The sequence below is a fragment of the Lytechinus pictus genome, chromosome 10 (genome assembly GCF_037042905.1).
Source record: "Lytechinus pictus isolate F3 Inbred chromosome 10, Lp3.0, whole genome shotgun sequence".
Lineage (NCBI taxonomy): Eukaryota > Metazoa > Echinodermata > Echinoidea > Temnopleuroida > Toxopneustidae > Lytechinus > Lytechinus pictus.
The window spans coordinates 3848567-3872175 of NC_087254.1; the positions used below are offsets into that span (position 1 = coordinate 3848567).

Consider the following 23609-nt stretch of genomic DNA (forward strand, 5'->3'; position numbering starts at 1 on the left):
TCCACCAAAATAATCACAAAATCGGCGGGAAATGTTTATAAGTATATTATGGATTCTCAGATTACTGATATGGTGATTTAATCGGAGGAACAAGTTATTGAGTTTTCATAACTAATGTTAGATCTAGTTGTTTCAGCTTTCCTTTTTAGTCCTATTGTGATCTGTGCGAACTTGAAATGGGATGAGAGAGATGCCTGAGTATGATGCCGCGATGTTTCATCTAATTTTTAAGTTTGACAATGTTTCACTATTAAATTTTATTCATTTCTAAAACATTCTATTTCTATTCTAAATATATTTAGAAACACCAAATATCATTTTGATTTTTGTTAGATTATGGGATTTTTTTGTTTGTTTTAAGATTGTACTTTTTTTTTCTTTCTTTTTTTATATCCTTTTTTCTTCATCATTCTATCCTTCCTCTTTGCCCCTTTTTTTATTCCATCTATCTTTATTCCCTATCTTTCTTTCATGATCTTCTCCCTCTGTTCATTTTTATTTCTTTCCTTCTTTGTCTTACTCTCCTTCCTTTTTTAAATTTCCCTTTTTTTTCCCTTCATTTTTTTCTTTCCTTAAACTTTTCTTTGCTTCCTTCTCCCTTTTCTTTTCGTTCTTTCTCTCCTCCCATTATTTTCTCTCATTTTTTATTCTCTCCTCCCTTTATTTTTTCCTCTCTCTCTTTCATCCTTTCTTTCATTCTTTATGTTTTTTTTCCTTCTACTTTGTGTCCTTTTTTCTTTATTTCCCTCCCTCCTTTTCTTCCTGTTTTTCTTCTGTCTTTATTTCTTTCTTTAAAAAAATGAAGGAAACATTTTTATTTTATTCGTTCTTTCTTTCCTCCTTCTTCTCTTGCTTCTTTTTTTTTCTTTTCTCTCCCTTATGTTTTCTTTCACACATCTTCACTTCCTTCTTTTCTTTTTCTTTCCTTCTTAATTCATTTCAAAGAATGACGGAAACCTTTTTTTTTCTTTTATTCTATCTTTCATCATTTTATTCTATCATTCCTTTTTTATTTTTTTCTCCTTCATTTTTTCTTTCTTTCCGTTCTCAATTCAACTCTTTTTTTTTTCGCCTTTTCATTCCCTCCTTCATTCTTTCGTTCACCCTCCCCCCCCCCCCCCCCCTCCCTTCCAATTCTGTACATTTTTCACCAAGTCTAACACCGTGTTTTTTAAGACCTGGTTCGGTCGATCCGCTCATGCAGCGTACTTTGTCGATTGTCCCGTATTTCTTTTTGTGAAATCTGGTCGCCCTGCCTACCGTGTACCCATTCACCTCACCTGGGTCGAGTGCAGCAGCAGTGGATAAATTTCTTGCCGAAGGAAATTACGCCATGGCTGGGATTCGAACCCGCGACCCTCTGTTTCAAAGTCCGAAGACTAATCCAAAAAAATGGGCCACAACGCTCCATGAGGTAAAAATATAAAATAAACAATAAATAATTAAATAATTGTTACCTGTGCAGCCTAATCAATGGCATAACCAAAGGGGGGGGGGGTGGCAAAAAAAACCGGGACAATAGAAGACAGGGAGAGAAAGAGAAATGGAATGGGATGTTTATGTTTGTTTATATTACACGTATATTACATAAGAAACATTACTTTCATAACTTTATGAAACATAGTTTGTGTAGGGCCTACGTGTTCGTCATTCCTGGTGCTCACATGTTTAATGAGATAAAAATGCACGGGATCCCGTTTTCAAGTCAATATACACCAAATATATTTCCTCGCATTTCGAGCTTTTATCGCTTTATGTAGTGACATGTTTCTTTTCTATGACTACTTAGAGTGATTGCCACCTTAAGGTCTGAATATAAAAAAAATCCAGTCAGTGCTTAAATATGTTCGCATTAGCGGATTCATGAGGTATGTCTGCTCTTCATGAATTCCTAAAAGCAGTCCTTAAATTGTCTCCTTTGTCTGGTCAGAACATCAACAGATTCCGGCTCGCGCCTGGCGCTTGCAATATTGAGATACGTATCATGTTAATGAATACTACAAAAACTATTTTATGTGTTAGGTGTCATTCTAAAAAAAAAAATTGAGTTTTGAAATGAAGTTATCGTGGTCATGGTAGAAAGACCCCACCCCTTTTATTTGCCTACATTTTTCCTCAGCAAATCAGAATATCAATCGTGTTTTTGTATTGAATAAATTCACTTTTCTTCAATTACTATGTGAGATATTCACAAGGAGCGGTTTCATGGGATTTATGGTCGGGGAGGGGGTAAGGGGCATTTCCTTACCACCGGGATCGCCGCCAAGGTAGGAGAGTATAGCGAACAGAAGAAAGAACAGGGGCCCGTTGCAGAAAGGGTTGCAATAAATCGCAACTCTAAAAATCATTCGCAACTCTAAAAATCATGCGCAACTTGATTTTCAACCAATCAACAGCGCGCATTTGGGACTTGCGATTGATTTTTTGACTTGCGTTTAAACGCAACTCTTTCTGCAACGGACCCCTGAAGTGATAGTGATGGAGAAGGAGAGAACGGGGTGGGGGAAGCGTGGTGGGGGAGTGGAAGGGGGGCGTGAATATTATAGATAGAGAAAGTAAAGAGAAAGTATACCGAAGAACAAGATTGGGGAGAGATAGAGAGAGAGAGAGGGGGGGAGAGAAACGGGGAGAGAGAGAGTGAAAGAGGGGGGGGGGTATATTGGGGAGGGTATATGGCAACCCCATTCAGAAACACTATTCACTATTGTAGTGGATCAAAAGGAATTGTTTACACACATCCTCATCTTCATTCTGCAAGTGGCTTCACTTCTTTTGAGCTTTCTCCGCTTGCAAACACAGAAAACAGAGTCCAGACGGTCTTGCAACGTTTTCTGCTTACTTATGGTATTATGAAAGAAAAGGCACAGGTAAAGTTAGAATTCTAATGATAATGACGATCGATATACCCAACGAAGGACCAAGGAATACTTTGTTGGCAGGACCAATGACTCACAGTACGTAAGAGAGGGTTGCAACGAAGAGGTCCGCGCACGTACAGAATAGAGTTTAAGGAAACATTAAACTAAAAAAGTTTGTTAAACAATGGAATTCCGCATTATATTTAGCCTTTTGTGCCTTGCCTTAATGCCTGACATATCAACTGCAGATCCGACAGTGACAGTAGCTCAAGGAATACTCGTGGGTAAAACGGTCAACTTCACAGAAGAGGACTATATCGGCGTTGATAAACGCTTTGATGTTTATCTGGTAAGCTTTTAAAAAAACTCATCATCGATGACGAAAATCGGTCATCGAGTCTTTGGAGCTCTGAAGAGCATAATAAATAAGGCCCGTATTGTGTACTAAGATATTTCACACTTTGTGGATTATTTATTAAAAGTTTCATTTAAGAAGATGTTGCAGTTTCTATCGATGATATTAAGGTTATGTGAACCATGTTTTATTAAACGCAGTAAGCTAATTCTGCAGATTTTGGACATTTTATTGGCTATCATGAGCCATGATTGTGTCAACGTTATCAATAGTTTGGAAAGATGAAGCTGCCAATAATTGTTACTTTAATTTCGAGATTGTGCATATTTAGATATGTATGTAAATGAACAAAACTTGATACTCAATTCTCAATTCCTAATTCTCAATTTTGATTCTCGTTATGTTAAAAATACATTATTTTCTTTGTCATTAAACATTTAACACCCCCATTCTAAATGTATAATCAGTCCAAGAAATGTCTGCTTACGCGATCTCGTCAAAAGCGGGAGAGCCTATAGGTGTTATGCGCGTAAAACATTCCCCATAGACTTGTGGCACTATTGTAAAATTCAAAAGAAATAAACTTTAAATTACAGGGTCGAATGTTTACTGCCATTGGATAGGATTTATATCTAACATGCCATATCTGACCAGAGAAGGGTATCGTAGCCAGCTCATTTTAAAAATAAATCGCCATTAATGAAGATAACTATGATGGGATCAAATTTATCAACTGAAACAGTAAAATAGCCCTAAATCTTCCGCCTGTCAAAAAATAGTTCTAAAGTCATTGATATATCTTCCAATTTGGGGAAAGGAAGTTCAGTAGTTATACCATTTCTAGAATCAGTATTAGATTTTCAATTACATTCATACACTTTTGTCAATCAGCGATATCAAATTGAAAAAAATAGAATGGGTTGGGTCGAACGAATATCTTTAACCTTCCTGTGTGTAATTAGGCTCATGAAACCTGTAGACCCAACAAAGTTGACGCTAGTTAATTATATCCTAGTCACAAGGCGTTCCAATTATTTCATCTTTACTTGGGAAAAGTAAGAGGCCAAAACCATACATGCACGCAGGATGTGTGTGCAATTTTGAAATATTTCTTTTCTTATAAATCACAACGTAGATCATAGGACTGGCAAGTGAAATATTTATTTAAAAGACAAAATAATAAAAAAATATCGTTCACAGTCAAATCTATAATGTTCTTGGATTACATCATTTATTTTCATGTTCTTCTCTTTTAAATCCCTACGTTTTGGGCAAAATCATGAACTGGCAAGTGAAATACTGTATTTACACACATAATAAGTATAAATTTTACTCACTGTCATAGTTCCTATAATTTTCTAGATTACAGAATATAAGTCTTTTCTCAAACTGACCAGTTAAGAAAACTTTAACCGTCTGCTAACCTTATAGCGTTTTTATATTCTTATGTTACGCTTCCCATGTTAATCCTACTTTATGGTGGCGTTTTATAAAAAAAATATCATTCGAATGCCCACACATCTTGCATGCTTGTCTGTATGTATTTGTGTTGTGGCTAAATGTGCCACACCCTAATTTTCAGTGAAAACGTGTTGTACTTTATAAATAAAATAATTGATCATTCATTTTGGCGACTTATCACAAGATTAAAGTTAACCAGCAGCCAGTTTCAGTGTGCGCATTTATTCGCCATTCTTCAAAAATTCGTGATTTGCCCTCAAAAGGAATTGTTTATAGGACTAAATGAATAACATTGGACCTAATGATTATTATATATACATTTATAAAAATAATTCAATAATTTAAATGACACAGGGACAATTCTCTCGCAAACGTGATGCCAACAGTTATTTTTTAATGGCACATTTTTTCAACATGTTTTTATTAAGGATTTCATTCAAATAAACTCAAGATAAATACAAACAAAATTGAAAAAAATCTTCATTTCATATGAAAGACAAAATACAAAAATATTCACCAGAAACTGAAACAAAATTCATATTATTGTATTTTATTAATTTTCTTTTGTAATATTGCTTATTTGCGACTTCAAAGCCTAATTTTACTCTGTTGGGGTTTTTTGTAATACATTTATCAATAAAAAGGATCTTAGCACTGAACATAGTGAATTCCTTTGGATTATAACGTAATATTTTGGGGGTTTTTGTAATACATTTATCAATAAAAAGGATCTTAGCACTGAACATAGTGAATTCCTCTGGATTATAACGTAATATTTTGAATTCATATTGTAACTTTATTATTTTCTTTTAGAATATTGGTTATTTGCAAACTCCATGTGTATTTTTACTCTGTCTTGGGGGTTTTGTAATACACTTATCAATCTTAAATCTTCGGATCTTAGCACTGATATAGCGAATTCCTTTTCGTGATACGTAATACATGCAAACAAAATTGATATGGTAAACAAAATCTTTTTAATTGATATGATATTTTCTCCATGATATACAGGGAGTACCGTTTGCCGACCCACCCCGTCGCTTCAAGCCACCAGTTGCCAAACAACCATGGGATGGACCTCTTTCAGTGAAAGATTTTAAAGACGCCTGTTCCCAGCCTCTTCCTCCTCCTTCTTACACTGGTCCATTGTCTGAGGATTGTCTTTATCTCAATGTCTATTCGCCAAGCCCAAAGGTAAAGTATGAGCAATTGAATAAAAAAGGGTGAAAGTTATGGGACAGACCGCCCTTTCCAAGCTATAAAGGCAATCGAAAGTGAGGCTTATTTCTATAGAGTAACTTTGTCATCATTTTCTCCAAGATGGTGTCCAAAATGGCGTCAGAAATGGCTTTTGGTATTAGAATGGTCAGAAAGGCCGTGTTTCATCCACCTGGGGAATTTAAAAAAAAATTGAGGTCTAAACAATGGTTTCAAGGGTAATAATTATAACACATTAGGACAACTTACAATTATAATCAGTGGTCAATTATATGTAAAAAAAAATCCAGCATGGTTTCTAAAACGGCGATTGTAAAAGCTGCCATTTATTAAAACTGGTCAAAGCTCTTATTGATATCCATCTGGGAAATATAATTTGGGGTTTTCACCATGGTTTCATAGGTAAAATAGTGCTATAAGAATCCAACAATACTTCTAAGATGGCGCTAAAGATTGATTTCAAATGCCCATAGTTCATGCAATGTCCACTTGGGAGATATAACGTTGGGGTTTACCCCTTTACACATCATGGCTTAATACTGCATGGGCAAGATAATACCATGGAGCTCCATGATATTACCGTTTGGGACAAATGATAGTCAATGGTCCAGTACTCCTAAAATTAAAGTTCGTGTTCATTACTGATCGAACATGAAACCCGGCTGAATCCTTAATTTCTCAATAGCGCATAATTGCGCCACGCTGACTAGTTGCAGATTATTTCATAGCTTAACGTTCATGAGGTATATTCTTACATGGAATAAACCTTTGAAATAACGCTATTTTGACGCCGCGGCTCGCTTGGAAGAAAATACCGTATAGGAAACAAATTCTCAATTGCTATTTTTACCCCTAGGGTTTCGCCGCCCCTCTCTTTAGAGGAGGAGTTTACCCTGACGAAAAGTCGAAGTAATTAAAAGCAGAACAAATTAAGATTAATGAGCCTATTATAGGCTCATTAATCTTAATTTGTCCTGCTTTTGATTACTTCGACTTCACTAATATATTAGTGAAGGTTTGATGAATATCCATTAAAAAATAACCGAGTTATGAATTTATAAAATTTTGATTTTGTGACGCTCAAACGAGTAGCCCCTTACGGTGTTTTGGTTATGTGATATACATATTTTTATCCAGATGTCATTAAAAAAAAAAAAAAAAAAAGATTACAGACCCCATTCTACGATAAAAAAATTGTTTATATTCGTATCCATCATTTTTCATTAAAAAGGAATCTGCTCGCATATGACGACACAAAACAAAAGCTTTAAAAATCCTAACCTTTTTATTCTTTGATGGATTTTCATCAAACCTTCAGCAATATTTTATGCTTTTATTAAAACCAACTTATCATCAGGATGAGCTTCCCTATAAATTGTACTTTTTTATTCATTATGCAGCCCACCAATGCCTCAGTCATGGTATGGATACATGGAGGTGGGTTTGTTGCAGGAACAGCCAACGATCTTGATTACAACGGAATCCCATTGGTCGCTGTCGGTGACGTCATCGTAGTTACAATAAATTATCGTCTTGCTGTCTTCGCAAAGTTTACTACCAGTAAGTTTCGACAACGCATCCATCTCACTCTGATTTGCCGATGTCTCTATGCTCATAAGTCTTAAAATTCCTTTTATTCACGGTTACTTCGTAGAAGTTTGATTGAATAATTTCTAAATTTGATAACTGCTTTTTTTATGGAAAAAAAGACAGAACAAGTAGAAAAAAAACTTTGCGGGCATGAATAATAGTGTTACCACACTAATGAAGGGATGAAGGGGGAGGGTCTGCGATCTACCAGAGGATTTAATGTGGATTATTATTATTATACTTAAACAAAACAAACCTTTCTTTTACTGAATGGGAAGCACGGGGAAACTGAGTTTCCGTGCCCAATTTTACCGTGAAAATACTTTAAAATCCCCAAAGTTCAAGGCAAACCTTAAGATTTAAAGTGGGAAGTCTTGCATTAGGTTGCCGGTAGTTTGCCGTTAAAAATATGGTAAATTCCTGTCAACCTGCTGCGCAACTGTTAAACCAGAGAGTTGGGAGTAGAACTCTCTGGTTAAATTGAGTCCTTTGTATATTTTACGCTATTTTTCATTCTAAATTTGGTTGAAAAAATACGACTTTTCCGTAAAATGTACTGAATTTTTGTTGTTTCAGTTTAGTTGAATGCTTCATATCGTTATTTTGTTTTCATTCAGAGGATGCCGAAGCACCTGGTAATCTTGGTATGTTGGATCAGGTAGCAGCCCTACAGTGGATATACGACAACGTTGAAGGTAGCCACTAAATTCCAATTCATCTAATCGATTTTATTTAGTTTCTTTTACCGCAAGTCCCTGATATCATGGACCTATTACTCTGTAGGTCCATGCTGATATCGACACCATTTCATTGTATTCATGCACTTAGTGATTTCGAGAACTAATCTTGTCTGTAATGATTGCTTATTAGGATGATAAAGGTATAATTATGATACAAGCTTTTGTCGGAAGTCTAAATCGTAAATACTCGGACGCTTTATAGACTTTGATTATTTTGATATCTATAAAAATATATCGAAGCAAGTTAAACATATCAGAGAACCAGAATGTGATAGGGTCAATACGTATTGAACACAAGATTGGAAAACAGGATTACAAAACTGACAGAGGGCCATTAAGAATTAAGTATGCCGTCATAATACTACTCAAGAAGGCAAGATGACATACTTTATTTACGGTCTATGTCGTATTTCTGAATTCAAATAATCTTTATTTTGTTTGTATATTAAAAATGTTATTATTATATTTTATCAAATAGCTTTCGGAGGAGACAAAGACAGAATTACTATATTTGGAGAGAGTGCCGGTGCAGCGTCAGTAGATTACCTCACACTCTCTAAACGAAGTCGTCATTTATTCAATCAAGCCATCATCCAGGTAAGTAGTATTATTCAATGATGCTGTAATGGAATAGAAAAATGAAAAAAAAAATTACGAGGGATTGAAAATTAGATATGAACGTAATAAATGAATGAATAACAATTTAAACAAAAAACATGAATTAATGAATTTAATTAAAATAGTTGAGAAAATGTATAATTGTAATCGTGATGAAGGCCAGGTACTGAAGTCTTAACATTATTTTCTCTTAAGTTTCTCCATTTCTTAACGGTTCTCCGGGTGAAAAACAAAAATCAGTAATCATGTCTAAAAGTGTGAAAATAAGCATAAAAATGATATTTTATGCATATGCAGTACCCCCACATTCACGTTCGTTCCACGGCCCCTGATATTAGCGATTTTTTGCAGAACGCTTTCTAGAACATCGTATTTCAAATGCCCTTCAAATAACCCTATATGAGTGAACATGAAGTCTTTGTCGAAAATAGGTGAATCAAACCAGCAGTTTTGTCATGGAATTTGGAAACACGACGTATTTGCCATTTTTCGTCAGAACCCAAACGACGAACTGCTTTTCTAATTCACCAATTTTCGACAAAGTCCTCCCAGATGCTCATTGTCATTTAATGGGCATTTTGAATACTTAACTGTGCGAAAAGTCACTATTTTCTATTTCATTACCACCGTCTTTTTTATATACTCTTTCTTTTAGAGTGGATCTACATATCCTGACTGGTCCTTTGATCCCAGACCAGCGGAGATGGAAGTACAAGATGCCAGGAATCTCGGGGAGGCCTTGGGTTGTGCCACGTCGCCGTCTTCTGCCTTGATCGCATGTTTAGAAACTAAGACTCCTGACGAGATTCTAAGCGCCTCTTCACCGGTGAGTACAATCATGTTAGATAACCTGATAGTACATACTAAATTTCCGAAGGGTGATTAATCTATATTTGATAAAATATAAATTAATTGACATAATTACCAGAATTGCCGAATGATTCTGATAAATAATGTTATCGTGCGAAAAAGGCTGTCTAACCCCTCTGAAATCAAAGGGAAAGAATACGAAAATTGTAATCTCTTGATCGATTATGTACATAGAAGCCCGTTGAGAATTGTTTAAGCAAAGGATATTCCTTTCTCAGAAGCAACGAACGTGGATTGAGTGTCTTCTGAAATTACACTCTTCAAATCAATGATAATAATCGCCGTTGGTGAAGTTGATGGGCAAACTATCACTGGATGCTTGACACTATCCCGTGATGTACTTTCGACCGATCAAATAGTAAAATTCTTAGTATGTTAAATATAAAGCGTTTTAATGATAATGTTGTTTGAGTGAAAATATTACTTCGGCTTTTACAACCGTATAAAAAAAAAATGGATCCATGCATGTTAATATTTTAACCACAGATTACTGAAATTCGAATTGTTTGTTTTATACATGTATAACCATCTATCACAGAACGACTTGTTTGATGATGATGATGACGATGATGACGATGATGTTGATGATATTTCTGGTAAACATTCATAGGCTCATCCAATTTAGCTAATTACTACACATCTGCTGATAAAATAAGGGAGTTTTGAGGGACGATTTGAAAAGTTTAATGTTGTCAATTTCCCGGAGCGAAGAAGGGAGGGAGTTCCATAGGTGTGGAGCGAAATATGAAAAGGCATGTTAGGTGTGTGATGGGTACATGAAGAGTGATACCTGTACCAGATCAGTGCAAGCCAGGACGTACACGGCGTCGTTCTATTTATAGAGAGGTCACATATCCTGGAGCTAAACCATGGACAGCCTTGAAAGTCAGGAGAAGGATTTTGAATTCGATCCTGTACTTAACTGGTAGCCAGTGCAACTCCGTAAGAATAGGTGTGATGTGGTCATATTTCTTTGTACCAGTAAGCAGGCGAGCAGCAGCATTATGTGTTCACCCTGGAGTCTGCTCAGCTTATGAAGGAAGACCAGCCAGCAGTCTGTTACAGAAGTCAATCCTAGAAGATTTCGTGTTGCAATCTTGTTTCGCATATGTGGTGAAGAAAGACTAGATATTTAGGATTGTAATCATTCCGCTTTACAAAATTCACCACCATCCATTGTCGGATTTCTGCCAGGCAGGTAGTCAGACGCGAAGTCGCATCAGCATTATCATCTCTCACCCTTGGGCCACATACGATTGCATATCATCCGCGTAAAAATGAACTTGTATTCCATGATGAAGAGTATTTCCCCAAGAGGCGCAGTGTACAGAGTGAAGAGTGGTGGTCCTAGGACGGAACCTTGCGGAAAACCTATGACAAAATCCCATTGATATTCACCATTTGTTGTCTATACAGTGGAGATACAACCGGAATCATGCTAAGGCAGTGGCATAAACCTGAAAGTCTACATGCAATCTCTGGGGAAGGACTTCATGGTCTATCGTGTCAAATGCTGCTGACCGATCTAAGAGGACGATTATGACCGCTTTCTTGTTGTCAGCTGCTCTCAGTAGTATGCCATCAGATATCCTAAGAAGAGCTTTCTCGACACGGTGAAGCTATTTATAGGCAGACTGCATGGTCTCATGAGGGTCAGTGTCCTGCAGATGTGTTGTCAATCTCTTCGCCATGACTTTATCAACAACTTTGGCAAGAAAAGGTAGGATTGATATGGGACGGTAACCGCTCATTTCCTCCCGATCAAGTGACGGCTTCTACAGCACAGGAATGCGAGTTTCAGTTCTCCAAGGAACTTTCCTTCATGCAGAGAGGCATTTACAGTTCTCGATAACAGCATAGCCATCAAGTCATCATTATCCTTCACAAGTGTATTTGGAATAGGACCAGAGAGTATGACTTTGAAGGTGTCTTCCTTATGATTCTCTATATTTCTAAAGGAGATGATGGCATAAATGCAGTTGGACCATCATCACACAAGGTACATTTCTGTCCAGCTCTTTATCTCACTCCGCTTTAACAGATATGGATGTGTTTGACTGTAAGTTACATCTGATAGACTCAATTTTTTTCAGTGAAATAACTTGAGAAGTCACCAGCTAACTCAACAATTAGAATTAGAGTTAGGGTTTGGCAAGGCGCTGGAATGACCATTGATGTGTTGATACATGATACAGTTGGTCTTCAGATACAAATAGTACGTTAATATCTTTATCTTGTTATCCTATTTTGCAGGCGTATTCATTATGCCCCATTTCTGTGGACGGCAATTTCCTTGAGGACAAACCAGCCAATCTTTATGAGCAAAATGACTTCAAGAGGTGCCCTGTACTGACTGGTGTCAACAAAGATGAAGGAACTCTCTTTCTTCAATTCTTCTTTGCTAATAGCCTACATCTACCACGACCAACACTCAATAGTACAGGCTTAGAAGGATTTATTAGAGGATTGATGGCCTCATATGGTATGTGTAGTATGTTGAAATTACTTCTGAAATTTTAAGGGTGTTGTGCAGATTCCATGGCATTTGCTCCAGCGACAATTCCAAACACTAATCGAATGCTTAACTTCAACCGAGGATTTAATGCTGTGCTCTACCCTAAACCTAAAACTACACTGCAACTCTAACCCTACCCATATACATCTTGGACAAAATAAAGCCCGGACTAATAGTCGGAGGGGAAAAATAGTGTCGTGTCCCCGATTTGCTTTATCTGAGCATTTATCATTACCGGAGCAAATTAATTTAGGGAAAAACCCCTTCTCCAACTAATTTCCTAGTTTTTCGTAAGCGACTTCCTAATTCCAATTCTTCTTCCTTATCTTCCGTTTTTCTTCTTCCCCACATCCCGCTATCATAATGGCGCCACCCTTGATTTTCAATCATTATAAATTGTTATTCATTATCAATATAAAGTTCTTTTTTTTCCAACACTATTATAACTTTAATCATAGCCATCATGGATATTTCTGATCTTCAAGATGGCTAATCTAAAGCTGGGGTATTTGCATGCATTACCGGATAATGTTATTAATATCGTTTTTACTTACGAAACACCAGGCGTCACCGATGATTTCCTGATCGCTGCGATTCTTCAGCAATACACGGACTGGTCCATTGTCGAGAACCCTTCTGCCGATCTGATGCCATCTTTCATAGAGTTTGCTGGAGATCACCGATTCGCCTGTCCTTCAGATCAGTTTGTCAGATACCATGCTGGTGTGGGGGACACTGTCTTCAAATACTTTATGACGCATGAGCCGTCACGGTACGTATACGAGCTGAAATGATGTAGGTAAATACATCATGAATATGCGGCGGTTATAGCCTCCAAAAATGGTCCCGCGACCTTTGCATCTGCGACAATTGCTCCTTCTGAAAATACACAAGTTAGGCAAAAGATGCACCAGATCTTCAAACCTTATCTTAACCTCCGCCCGTGATTCTGAACCCCAAAGACTTATCACAACTCTAACTCTTACCTTGTATTTTTGGAGAAATTAACGGAGGAGTATTTGTCGTACGCAAAGGTCGTGCAAATCGGAGACTATAAAAGAGTAAGGGACTATTGCATGGGATTCACCTGGTGATTATACATTTTTACAGGACAGTACTGCATCCTCGCTTCCCAGGGAAAATGTTTATTTTTCTTGACATTATTTTCTGGCTGTAGAGTTTCTTGTATTAAAGATGAATAGATAACATTTAAATTTGATTCAAATAATTTGTAATGGACACATAACGACCGATTGGGGTTCAGTCAATTATTTGATGAAAGCAGGAGATTAAAACGAGTGGGTTTATCTCACAGCAACGGCGGGCGTTTGCGAACGAAAAGAGTTTTGTCTAATGGTTGCCATCTTGTTAATGTAGTTAATACATCATAATTTAAGTGACGCTTTATGAAGTGTTTGCGATACACCTTTTATCAACACATTAGAATTTACATGTTGCAAATATTTAAATATTTTGACACCGAGAACACTTCATGAAAGGACTTTTCAGACGCGTTATCCGAGAGTTGCCATAGTAACAGTTCTTCTCAGCCAATCAAAATCAAAGAAATATGTCTGATCTGATGAAAGGCTCTCCAGATACTTGAGAACAATTTTGAATGATACTGCTAATTAAAGAATCGACGCTGTGAAACGAGGATGAATGAATAATGCTAAATAATCAACGCCATATTTTTTTGCAGTTCTCTTCTAGGTTTGCCAGATTGGTTTGGAGCTGGTCACGCAGAAGAAATTACGTTGGTGTTTGGGCTGCCATTCATTGAACATCTTCCTTTGAGAGGTTTAGACCAGATGACGGACGAAGAAAAGAAGTTGTCGGTCAAGATGATGAAGTTCTGGACGAACTTTGCTAAATTTGGGTAAAGCAGTATGAGTTCTACTGCATCTTTGAAAACTTTAGAGTATCTTTAGAAATAGAAATGTAAGCTTCTTCTGGAAAGATCATAGTGCCCCTACTGTGTGTTCACAGTGTGGAATACAATGTGTTATCACATTCACACTGTTGCATTGGAGCATTTCAACAGTGTGAATCATATTTTCACATAGTCGACCGTGTGAACACGCTGCGAACAGTCACACTGTCGAGGTGTCCACAGTGTGAAACAATTACTCATTCATTGAAAAACAAACGCTATTAGACATGTTAGCGCAGACTTCAACTGTTTAAATTAAATTTGTGTATGTCTAGTCCAGTGCATTCATGTGTATGATGGTGTGTGTGTGTGTGTGTGTGTGTGTGTGTGAGGGTGTGTGTATGTGTGTGTATGATGAAGTTTGTGTTGATCTGCAGCTGGAGATAATTCCAGGGAGGGTGTGCGTGTGTGTGTGTATGTGTGTGTGTGTATGATGAAGTTTGTGTTGATCTGCAGCTGGAGATAATTCCAGGGAGGGTGTGCGTGTGTTTGTGTGTTGGAACTCCAAGCTACTGACAACAAATGTGAGATTTACAATTGTGAACTGTGAAATTCCAGATGGAAGATTATGTAAAATGCATGATATCATTTTTTCAATAGGGATCCAACATCTGGAGCTGACCCTAGTGAAGGGTTGGGCACCTGGCCATCCTTCACTGTACCAGAGCTCTCTTACAAGGAGATATCCCTGGATCTTGGTGTAGGAAGAGCATTGAAGGCCAATCAGTGTCAATTCTGGAATGACTATTTCCCAAAGCTCCAGGATGTTATTGGTATGTTCATTCATAATTTTATTTAGACTTGGTATACGTACTTCATCTATTCATATTCCTTTGCATTTTTACATCGTACAGCGCAGTTTAGAATCATACAATTCAAAGAGTTCTGCGTCGGCGTCAAATGTAGTAACAAATGAAGGCTTTATATATATCGTCATCGTCATTATCGTCATTAGCAGTAGCAGCGTGTATAAACAGTTTGCTGCTTGTAGTATTTTTTAATAGACACGATTGAGATACATCAATATCTTACCTCTTATAAATTCTATATGATGGGAATCGTATTTTACTGAATCTGAAAACTATATATAGGCCTATGTATATATTGAACCTTTTATGTTGGCACATTGTGAGGGCGGGCTGACTTTGAGTTCTTAGAATCCTTGATCATTTTGAGGGGAATTAATGGATTCGTGATATGTAGATATTGTTCAATGAACAAAAAATTATCCAAAAGTGCTAACCTTCCGTGCGGTGAAAAGTTTTATCCACTCAGGGTAACAGCCATTGCATTAATAACATTTGGTTATTATCGTGCACAAAGACGAGAAGACGGTTAAACAGTTTTCGTAATGAATAATGTTGATTTTTATCTCTCTATTTTTGAAGCTTCGATCGATCCAAGTTTATTGGACTGGCGGAGTGAGTTCAGCAGATGGCAAGGTGAAATGTCTGACTGGCAACATGAATATGACCAATACAAGAAAACTCCACGGTGCAACTAATTTCGTTCCATGCAATATGCTCGATTTTTGAAAACTCACACAAACTATATAGGCCTATAAATTGCTACTCAATATTTGACTATGATTATTCTCAAATAAGTCACGCATTTGATCTGTAGTACAGATTTTATTATGAATAGAAGACCCGGATTTTAATTTCATAGAGAATGTCAGATGAAAATGAATTGAATTTATATTTTAGGTATGCATTTTTATGAAAGAAGCGGAATTATATTGATAGCTAGTTCTAGTTCTGTAAAAGTAAAATGCATCTGTTTCATGCTTAACATATTATTGTGACCACTCGATAAATAATCATAATTTATAGAAATGTACGAATTGTATTGCAACTGTCTGTGTAACTGACAAAAAGCCTTTAGTTTCAGAAAACTTTTTGTTAAAAATAACAACAACAAAAACCTCGACACATTATTATTTTAAATATGATATTGTTTCAAAATGAAACTTTCTTCTTTCCAATCCAATCCAATCCAATCCAATTCAAAGGTAATTTGATATAGCGCCATTTTCCTTTCGGTTACTCCACTTCTTTATTTAACGATACAGGCTGAATTTAACACTTTTATACCTAAGTAACAAAATAGACAACATTAAGATTTTATCGATAAATCTATTATACTTATTGAACTTGTAGCTGACAGCTTTAAAACCTATAAACATGTATTTGTTCTTTTTGGTATACTTCCTAAGAGTAAATGTCGCTATATCACTACTGGATTATGTAAATATGTTTGCCATGAAACAGTAATGACGTGGAGGGTATGAAATAGAAATGCGTTCTATTGTTTTCAATTTTGCATCGAAACTTAGTGTTAGATCGAATGACCGATCAAAACAAACTTTCAATAGGTCGTCCTCCCCCTCTGTCGACTTCCGACAGAGACATCTTTTTTGGCCTTATCATACTTTTCAAAAAGGGAAAAATCTACGCCTTCCATTATTTTTTATTCCCATTCATTTAGGCCTATTGCATTATTATCACTTGTCATAACAATCTATACATAAGCTTGTATAAACTTTGACAAACTATGGCGTTTTCTTGAATTAACTAAAAGGAGGTGAACTGTTTTCTTTGATAGAACTTTATTGCTACTCTCATTTATAATTTGATATTTTCATCTATTATGCAAGTGTTTTCGATATGTATAACAATAAGAATTATTTAGCTGGTGTTGTTCTAGTTGACATTTCGATCATATCTCTTTTTTTTTATTACTACTATTTTTCAGGGGCTATTGGGTCCTTTCTTAATTCATATTTTAAAAAGTTAAAGACATACAAACTAATCTCAATTGCATGCTGTGGAAGGAATTGAAAATACGCTTAGACAAGTGCAAGGCGAAAGGGGGCGCTATACCGCTACTCGTCTCGGTGCCATGTATTGGCTCTGGATAATTCTGGCCTTTGAGAGGCTACGTTTTATTTTTTTTTATTGTTGTATTGTAAGAATAATACCATTAGTAATGATAATAATAAACAATTTTATTTAGCACTAACTATAGTTAAGTCTCTTAGCGCTCTAAAGGTAGTATGAGAAAGAAAGAGAGAGAGAGAGAAAGAGAAAGAAAAGGAAAAACAACCATATTGGACCTACATGTAAATACATCATTAAACATAACCTAAAAACATCATTATACATATTATCTGAGACTGAATTTTGACAATTTGGAAATACCAAGTATTATACAGCTTTAGATGTTGTTACGTAGAACCTTGATGACACTTGATACCTCCCTTTCCGATATATTTTCTGCCTTTTTTCCGTGAACTGTTGATTGAGATGGGAGGTAGGTCAAATGTGAAATGCAAATACTGTTGCATAAAAAAGCGTGCACGTTGTTTGTGCTTTGTTCATTCCCTTACAAATAAAAAAAACACAACACGTATTATATCTCAGTCACATTTGCTCTACGGCGGCCATACGGTGAATCGAAAACAGCCGTTTTAACATTTACCAGCTACACATATAGAGGTTTTGAATAAAATTGAATAAAACGGCTGTTTTCGACTCGCCGTACGACCGCCGTAGAGCAAATGTGACCAAGGTATTAGTCATAAAATTAGAAACGAGAGAAACACGTTGCTCAGTGTCTTCAAATTTGAGCTTTCCCCTTACATATTTCGGTAAAATTGAGTAAATACTCATTTCGAATCAAATCGCAATCACCCTAGAAGAGCCGCAGGTGAACGTCGTAACCTGATATAAAGCAAAAGTGTGGTGTTAATCCGTCCATGTACATGGTGGACGACACCAGTCATTCTACTCCGGTGTTATTTACTGTTTTAATTCAACACCCATGGACATTAGTGGAAGCGCCGTGGTGTAGCGGTTCTGACTCTCGCCTTGTAATCAGAGGGTCGTGTGTTCGAATCCCACCATGGTCTAGCGTCCTTTGGCAAGGCGTTAATCCACACTTTGCCACTCTCGACCCAAGTGCTAAATGGGTACCCGATAGGATGCGAAAGCCTGTGTAGTATGCCTAGCAATTGAGTCTTGGAACTCTTGTTGGAATGCTCCCCAGGGAGTGGAGCATATGCATACATTGTATGCAAGGATCCGATGACCGGGGTAATAATATATCTGTAAAGCGCTTAGAGACGTCGTTCCGATGTGTTAAGCGCTATATAAATGCGGAATATTATTATTATTATTATTAGACCAACTTAACACTGTCCGGTGTTATGTTCAAACTCTAGGGTGTAATAATAACACATCATGGTGTGTCCCTCTACCAGTTTAAAACCCCAGTTTTTACAGTGTACACGTATTGTGACTTCTTTCTACCACATTCTTGCAACCAGTGGCGTAACGGGACTAACAATTTTGACGGGGTTGACCCTGGTGTATGGGAAAAGTCGCGAGCGATCGAGCAAATTGTGTACCCTTTTCATAAAAGCATAATTTTGTGATACATTTTTTAAAAATGATAAAATGTTTCACCCCATTAATTTCCCTTTTCTTTCCTTTTTTTCTTTGTTGTGGTGAAACTGTTTTATTATTACTAGTATTATAATTATTACTATTATTATTATCATTATTATTATCGTTTTTATTATTTATGTATTTATTTATTTATTAATTTATTTATTCATTTACTTTTATATATATTTTTATTAACATTATCTTATTTTATTTTATTTATTAATTTTATTATATTGTTTTTTTTGGGGGGAGGGGGTCTTGACCCCAAGCCTCCCTCCATGCGCAAGTGCTTGCAACGTAACTCGTGGACCATCATTTGAGACGTGAGCTGATATTGACCCTGTTAGAAAGGACAGCTGAATCAAATCAGAACTGTGAAAGCTGAATATCATTCCCGAACGAGTGTAATCTGTCGTTAAGAAGACATCCACTCCACCATATGTTAAAGAATTTTGCATCCTTTATCAATCTGCGACAAAGATTGTAGGACAAACACGTGTGAATATATTCTATATTTTATATAGAGGAGCGGGGGCAAGCTAATGAGGGCAATGGGGGCACTGAAAGTACCCTTGCCAGAAGGAATGGACGGGTGAAGGTACAATCCCTATTTTTGACATTATTAACCTAATGTGAAATACGGTGAAAAGACATTTTGGATAATGAATGTCACCGGCTTGACCAGTATCAATAAATATCATTAATATTCATAAAAAGATCTGCAGTATATATATATATATGTATATATAAATTTATATTATACCGGCGTTCAAAGCTGGGGGCCCGGGTTCGATTCCCGGCAGAGACATTTTTTCGGCATCACCATTTTTTCCAAAGGGTAGATAGCTCTGGGGGACCTTGATTTAAGCTACGCCTACCATTGTTCTCTTCATCCATTTCTTTACAATATTTAAATAAAAGAGTTGCCAAAGCTGTTGTACATGTATAACTTTACACATACATATGTAAATTTATATATAGTTCGGCATGTTTTCGTCTTCCAAAGAGTTACGATTGATCCGATCAACCTCAAGTATAATGGAAAGCCATCAATGCCATGATTCTGTCTTAAGGAAATTTTGCACAATGTCCTTTGAAAAAAAAAAAAGCACAATAAATTAAAAAAACAAACAAACTATGAATGTATGAATATACATCGTATCTAGAATATATTTTGAACAAACGTGTTTTTCTTTTTTAGATGTTGACGTTGTTGGCTTTCCATAGTTGTTGTTGATTGGTTCAATCGTTACTGTTTGTAAGACGGGACCCAGGCCTGAATTGATTTTATATTAATGGCGGGAGATAGGAGGGCGAGTGTGAAAGAGTGGATCTATAGCTCAAGGGGAAGAGATGATAGAAACATCCCTGGTATCCCGGGAATTTCCCCTGTACTCAACGTACATGATATCACAATGTAGTGTGTCGGTGTAGTTGTCATGTTTAGTATCTCTCACCCTTTCCCCTCTCTCTACCCCCCCCCCCCCTCCTCTCTCTCTCTCTTCGTTCTGTGTTTCATTTTTTTTCCTTCCTTCTCTCTTTGATCACGTTTTCAAAAATACAGTGATTCTTATTTGTAAATTATACTTTGAGTTTTGTTTTTGTTTTAATACTAAATCGTTATCACTGATAACATAAAATCATTTTAAGAATTGTTAAAAAACCCCAAAGAAATCGATGTTTATCAGGGGCGTTGATCCATTTTTCAGATGGGTGGGGGACATAAATGTGTAAAATAAATGTCTTTGTACGTTTAACGTTTTATTAGGTTTCTAGTGCTTTTCAAAACTGTTTCATACCCTATTATATTTGCATTGTGTATTACAATTTTTTGTTTCAAGTTGTAAAAACTGTGGGGGTGCATCGATATGCTTACCCCTCCCCCTGAAAATATATTTATAAGAATGAGATTCGAAAAGCCTCCACTGATATAAATAATTATACCACAAGTAGAGGGCGCTATATCTGATCATGGATTATCTGATTGAAATATATTAAAATATGATTTTATCTGATTGAAATATATCAAAATATATGATTGATACAATTAGTAATGATAAGCCCACTTGGTTTTATGAGCTGAATATAAGAATGGAAATCAAATACACCCTACACTCCTGAACATTCGCCTAAGCCTTTTTATACAAAGGCTGTAATGTGTTAATATATTCTAAAGATAATAATTGTATCTTACTTTTAAAAACATAATCAAATAGTAAGCCTACTTGGTTGTAAGATCTGAATACAAGAATGAAAATCAATACAGTTTACACTACTAAACATTCGCCTATCAAAGCTTTATATATTATATAGAGTGTATAAAATTATGTTGACATCTTCTAAAGATAGCATTTTGATCTGATTAAAAAAATATTGTTAACAATAAGCCCACTTGGTTGTAAGAGCTGAATATAAGAATAAAAATCCATTACAATTCACACTACCAAACATTCACCTAAGACTTGAATTTAAAAAGTCTTTAATGTGTTAATGTCTTCTAAAGATAACAATTTTAACTGATTTAAACAAAGGTGTAATCAGTGATTGTTATCCTACGGGGTTGTATAAGAGCTCAATATAAAAATCCAACATAATTCACGCTGCTAAACATTCGCCTAAGCTTTACATAAAAGGGACTTTTAATGTGTTCATCTGATTGAAAAAAAATGTACTCAGTAATGGCAAGCCTACATGTACGCGTTTGTAATATCTGAATATTAGAATGAAAATCAATATAGTTCACTTTTCTACTAGACATTCGCCCATTAACGCTGTTATAATAAGAGAGTATATATGTAGACGTATTGTAAAGTGTTAGCAATTGTATCTGATTTAAACAATTGTAATTATAAATGGTAAGATTACGTGGTTGTAAGAGCTGAAAATAAGACTGAAAATCTAACTAATTCACGATACTGAAAATTCACTTGTTAAGCCTTTCTATAAAAAGGCTTTAATGTGTTAATATCTTCTAAAGATGACAATTGTATCTGACTTTAAAAATGTTATCAGTATTAGTAAGCCTACATACATGGTTATATAAAACGCTGAATATAAGAATGAAAATTCAATGCAATCCACGCCACTAAACATTCGCCTAAGCTTTAGATTAAAAAAAAGGTTTAATTTGTTAATATGTTCTAAAGATAAAAATAATTTCATTAAAAAAAAAATGTAACCAGTAATTGTAAGCCTGCTTGATTATAAGAGCTGAATATGTGAATGAAAATTCACGCTACTATAGATATTCGCCTAAGCTTTAGATAAAAAAGGCGTAACTGTGTTGACATCTTCTAAAGATAACAATTTATTGTATCGTGAACATAAAGGATGTGGCTTATATCTCGTGGGAAATGTTCGAGTCGCTCATGTCAACATCAATCCTTCGATGACTCCGGGGAAGAATGAATGTGTTTATAGTCATTTTCGAATTAATACTGAGAACAGGACTCGGTCATAAATTTTATCACAGCTATCTCCTCTGAGCTGGGCAGGGCTGGGGAATTAAATCCTCGCGTAAATCATTATCACAGCGTAGTTTATATACTACTTCTGGTGATAATGCACATTCCTTTATGTTATTGTTCTCTGTTTTGTATACCAACATTATTATCACTATAACCATGATTGTTTATATCATTTAATTTTATTTCACATTTTATTTCATTATTATTCTCATCATAGTTATCATCAGTATTTTATTATCATAACTATTATTTCAAATATCATCATCATTGTCATATATCATTTTTATCATTATTTTTGTCACTAGTAGTAGCAGTAGTAGTAGTATCGTCATCATCATTAACATCATCATTGCCATCATCATTATCATTAGTATTATCAGTTCTTTTTTCATTGTTATCCTCTTTCCTCCACGTCAGCATGAAAAAGCTCCCTTTTAGTGGATGAAACCTTACTATATAGTTTTAATTGGCCAAGGAACGACACCCCATTCCCTGCTAGAAGATAAACATGCTAGCTATTAAAATCTATTCCGTACCTAAACCCCTCTGGGAACCCCTCTGAACTCCTGACATACCACTCATCTTCATTACCACCAACTGAGTATCCTGACAGTCATCATAACGCCACTATGACAGTCCCCAGACAGACCTTTTAAAGGGATGTTTAACTACATTGAGGATCAAAAAAAAAATTGCAACTATACGGTCAGACAGAAATCACCAAAAACGTTTAAGCTAATCGGTCGCTGTCCATGGACCTAAGTTAACACTGCAGGCTTTTGTGGGCATTAATAATTTTTTACTTATTGCCAAGCATGTCATGTTGGTTAGGAAAGCATTGTCAGGGTTTCATCTTGAAATATCTTTGTAGAAAATACAACTTCAGCTGATAGTGGGCGATGAACAAAATAAATAAATAAATAAATGAATGAATGAATAAATAAATAAATATTAGATGTCCATGCTCTGATAATATGTGGGGCTCCATACAGCTCAGATTTGTTTTAAAGTTCCACAAAGTTGCTCAATTCATTTAAAGGGGGAGCTGCTCTTGAAAATTAAAGCAGAAAACAATCATTCTGCTTCAGTTTGGTAAAAATCCGTCAATGAATGACGGTTTTATCACCTGTTTCTATTTCGTATTTTTGTGACGTCACAGCAGCTCCCACATTCGTCATGTAATATATCAGTTCCATAAAATGCAATATTCTGAACATCATAAATTGAAAGTGATTTTAATTGTGCATTCAAAATACCATCAGACATATTCAATAACTTTCTGTAAGAATCTGTCATCATGAATGAATCATTATGAATGACATTCCACGACATTCTGGAGCAGTAGCTCATGATGACGCCACAAATTAAAAAGACTAAGTATGCATAATTCTTTTATTTTAAATGGATTTTCATCAAATATTCAATATTGTATTCTCCGATTTCATTCTCTTATTAATCAACTTAATATCATGACAGTGAACTTCCCCTTTAAAGTCCACTATCAACACTATTATCAAACTGGATTTACATGCTACA

The 23609-nt window shown here is 35.8% G+C and overlaps 1 protein-coding gene across 1 annotated transcript; it reads left to right on the forward strand.

Moving 5' to 3' along the window:
* Positions 1-2765: 2765 nt before the first annotated feature.
* Positions 2766-17179, forward strand: LOC135155607 (acetylcholinesterase-like). Its single transcript, XM_064105138.1, has 11 exons — positions 2766-3207; positions 5686-5868; positions 7293-7452; positions 8100-8177; positions 8701-8819; positions 9496-9666; positions 11964-12192; positions 12790-12997; positions 13928-14104; positions 14759-14931; positions 15547-17179. Exons 1-11 carry the CDS (start codon positions 3043-3045, stop codon positions 15660-15662), a joined length of 1779 nt encoding a protein of 592 aa, XP_063961208.1. The 5' UTR covers positions 2766-3042; the 3' UTR covers positions 15663-17179.
* The last annotated feature ends 6430 nt before the right edge of the window (positions 17180-23609 follow it).

Coding starts and splice junctions, on each gene's coding strand:
- LOC135155607 (XM_064105138.1), top strand. CDS start 3,043: ATGGAATTCCGCATTATATTTAGCCTTTTGTGCCTTGCCTTAATGCCT. Junction 9,667..11,963: donor TTCTAAGCGCCTCTTCACCG/GTGAGTACAATC, acceptor CCTATTTTGCAG/GCGTATTCATTATGCCCCAT. Junction 12,998..13,927: donor ATGACGCATGAGCCGTCACG/GTACGTATACGA, acceptor ATTTTTTTGCAG/TTCTCTTCTAGGTTTGCCAG.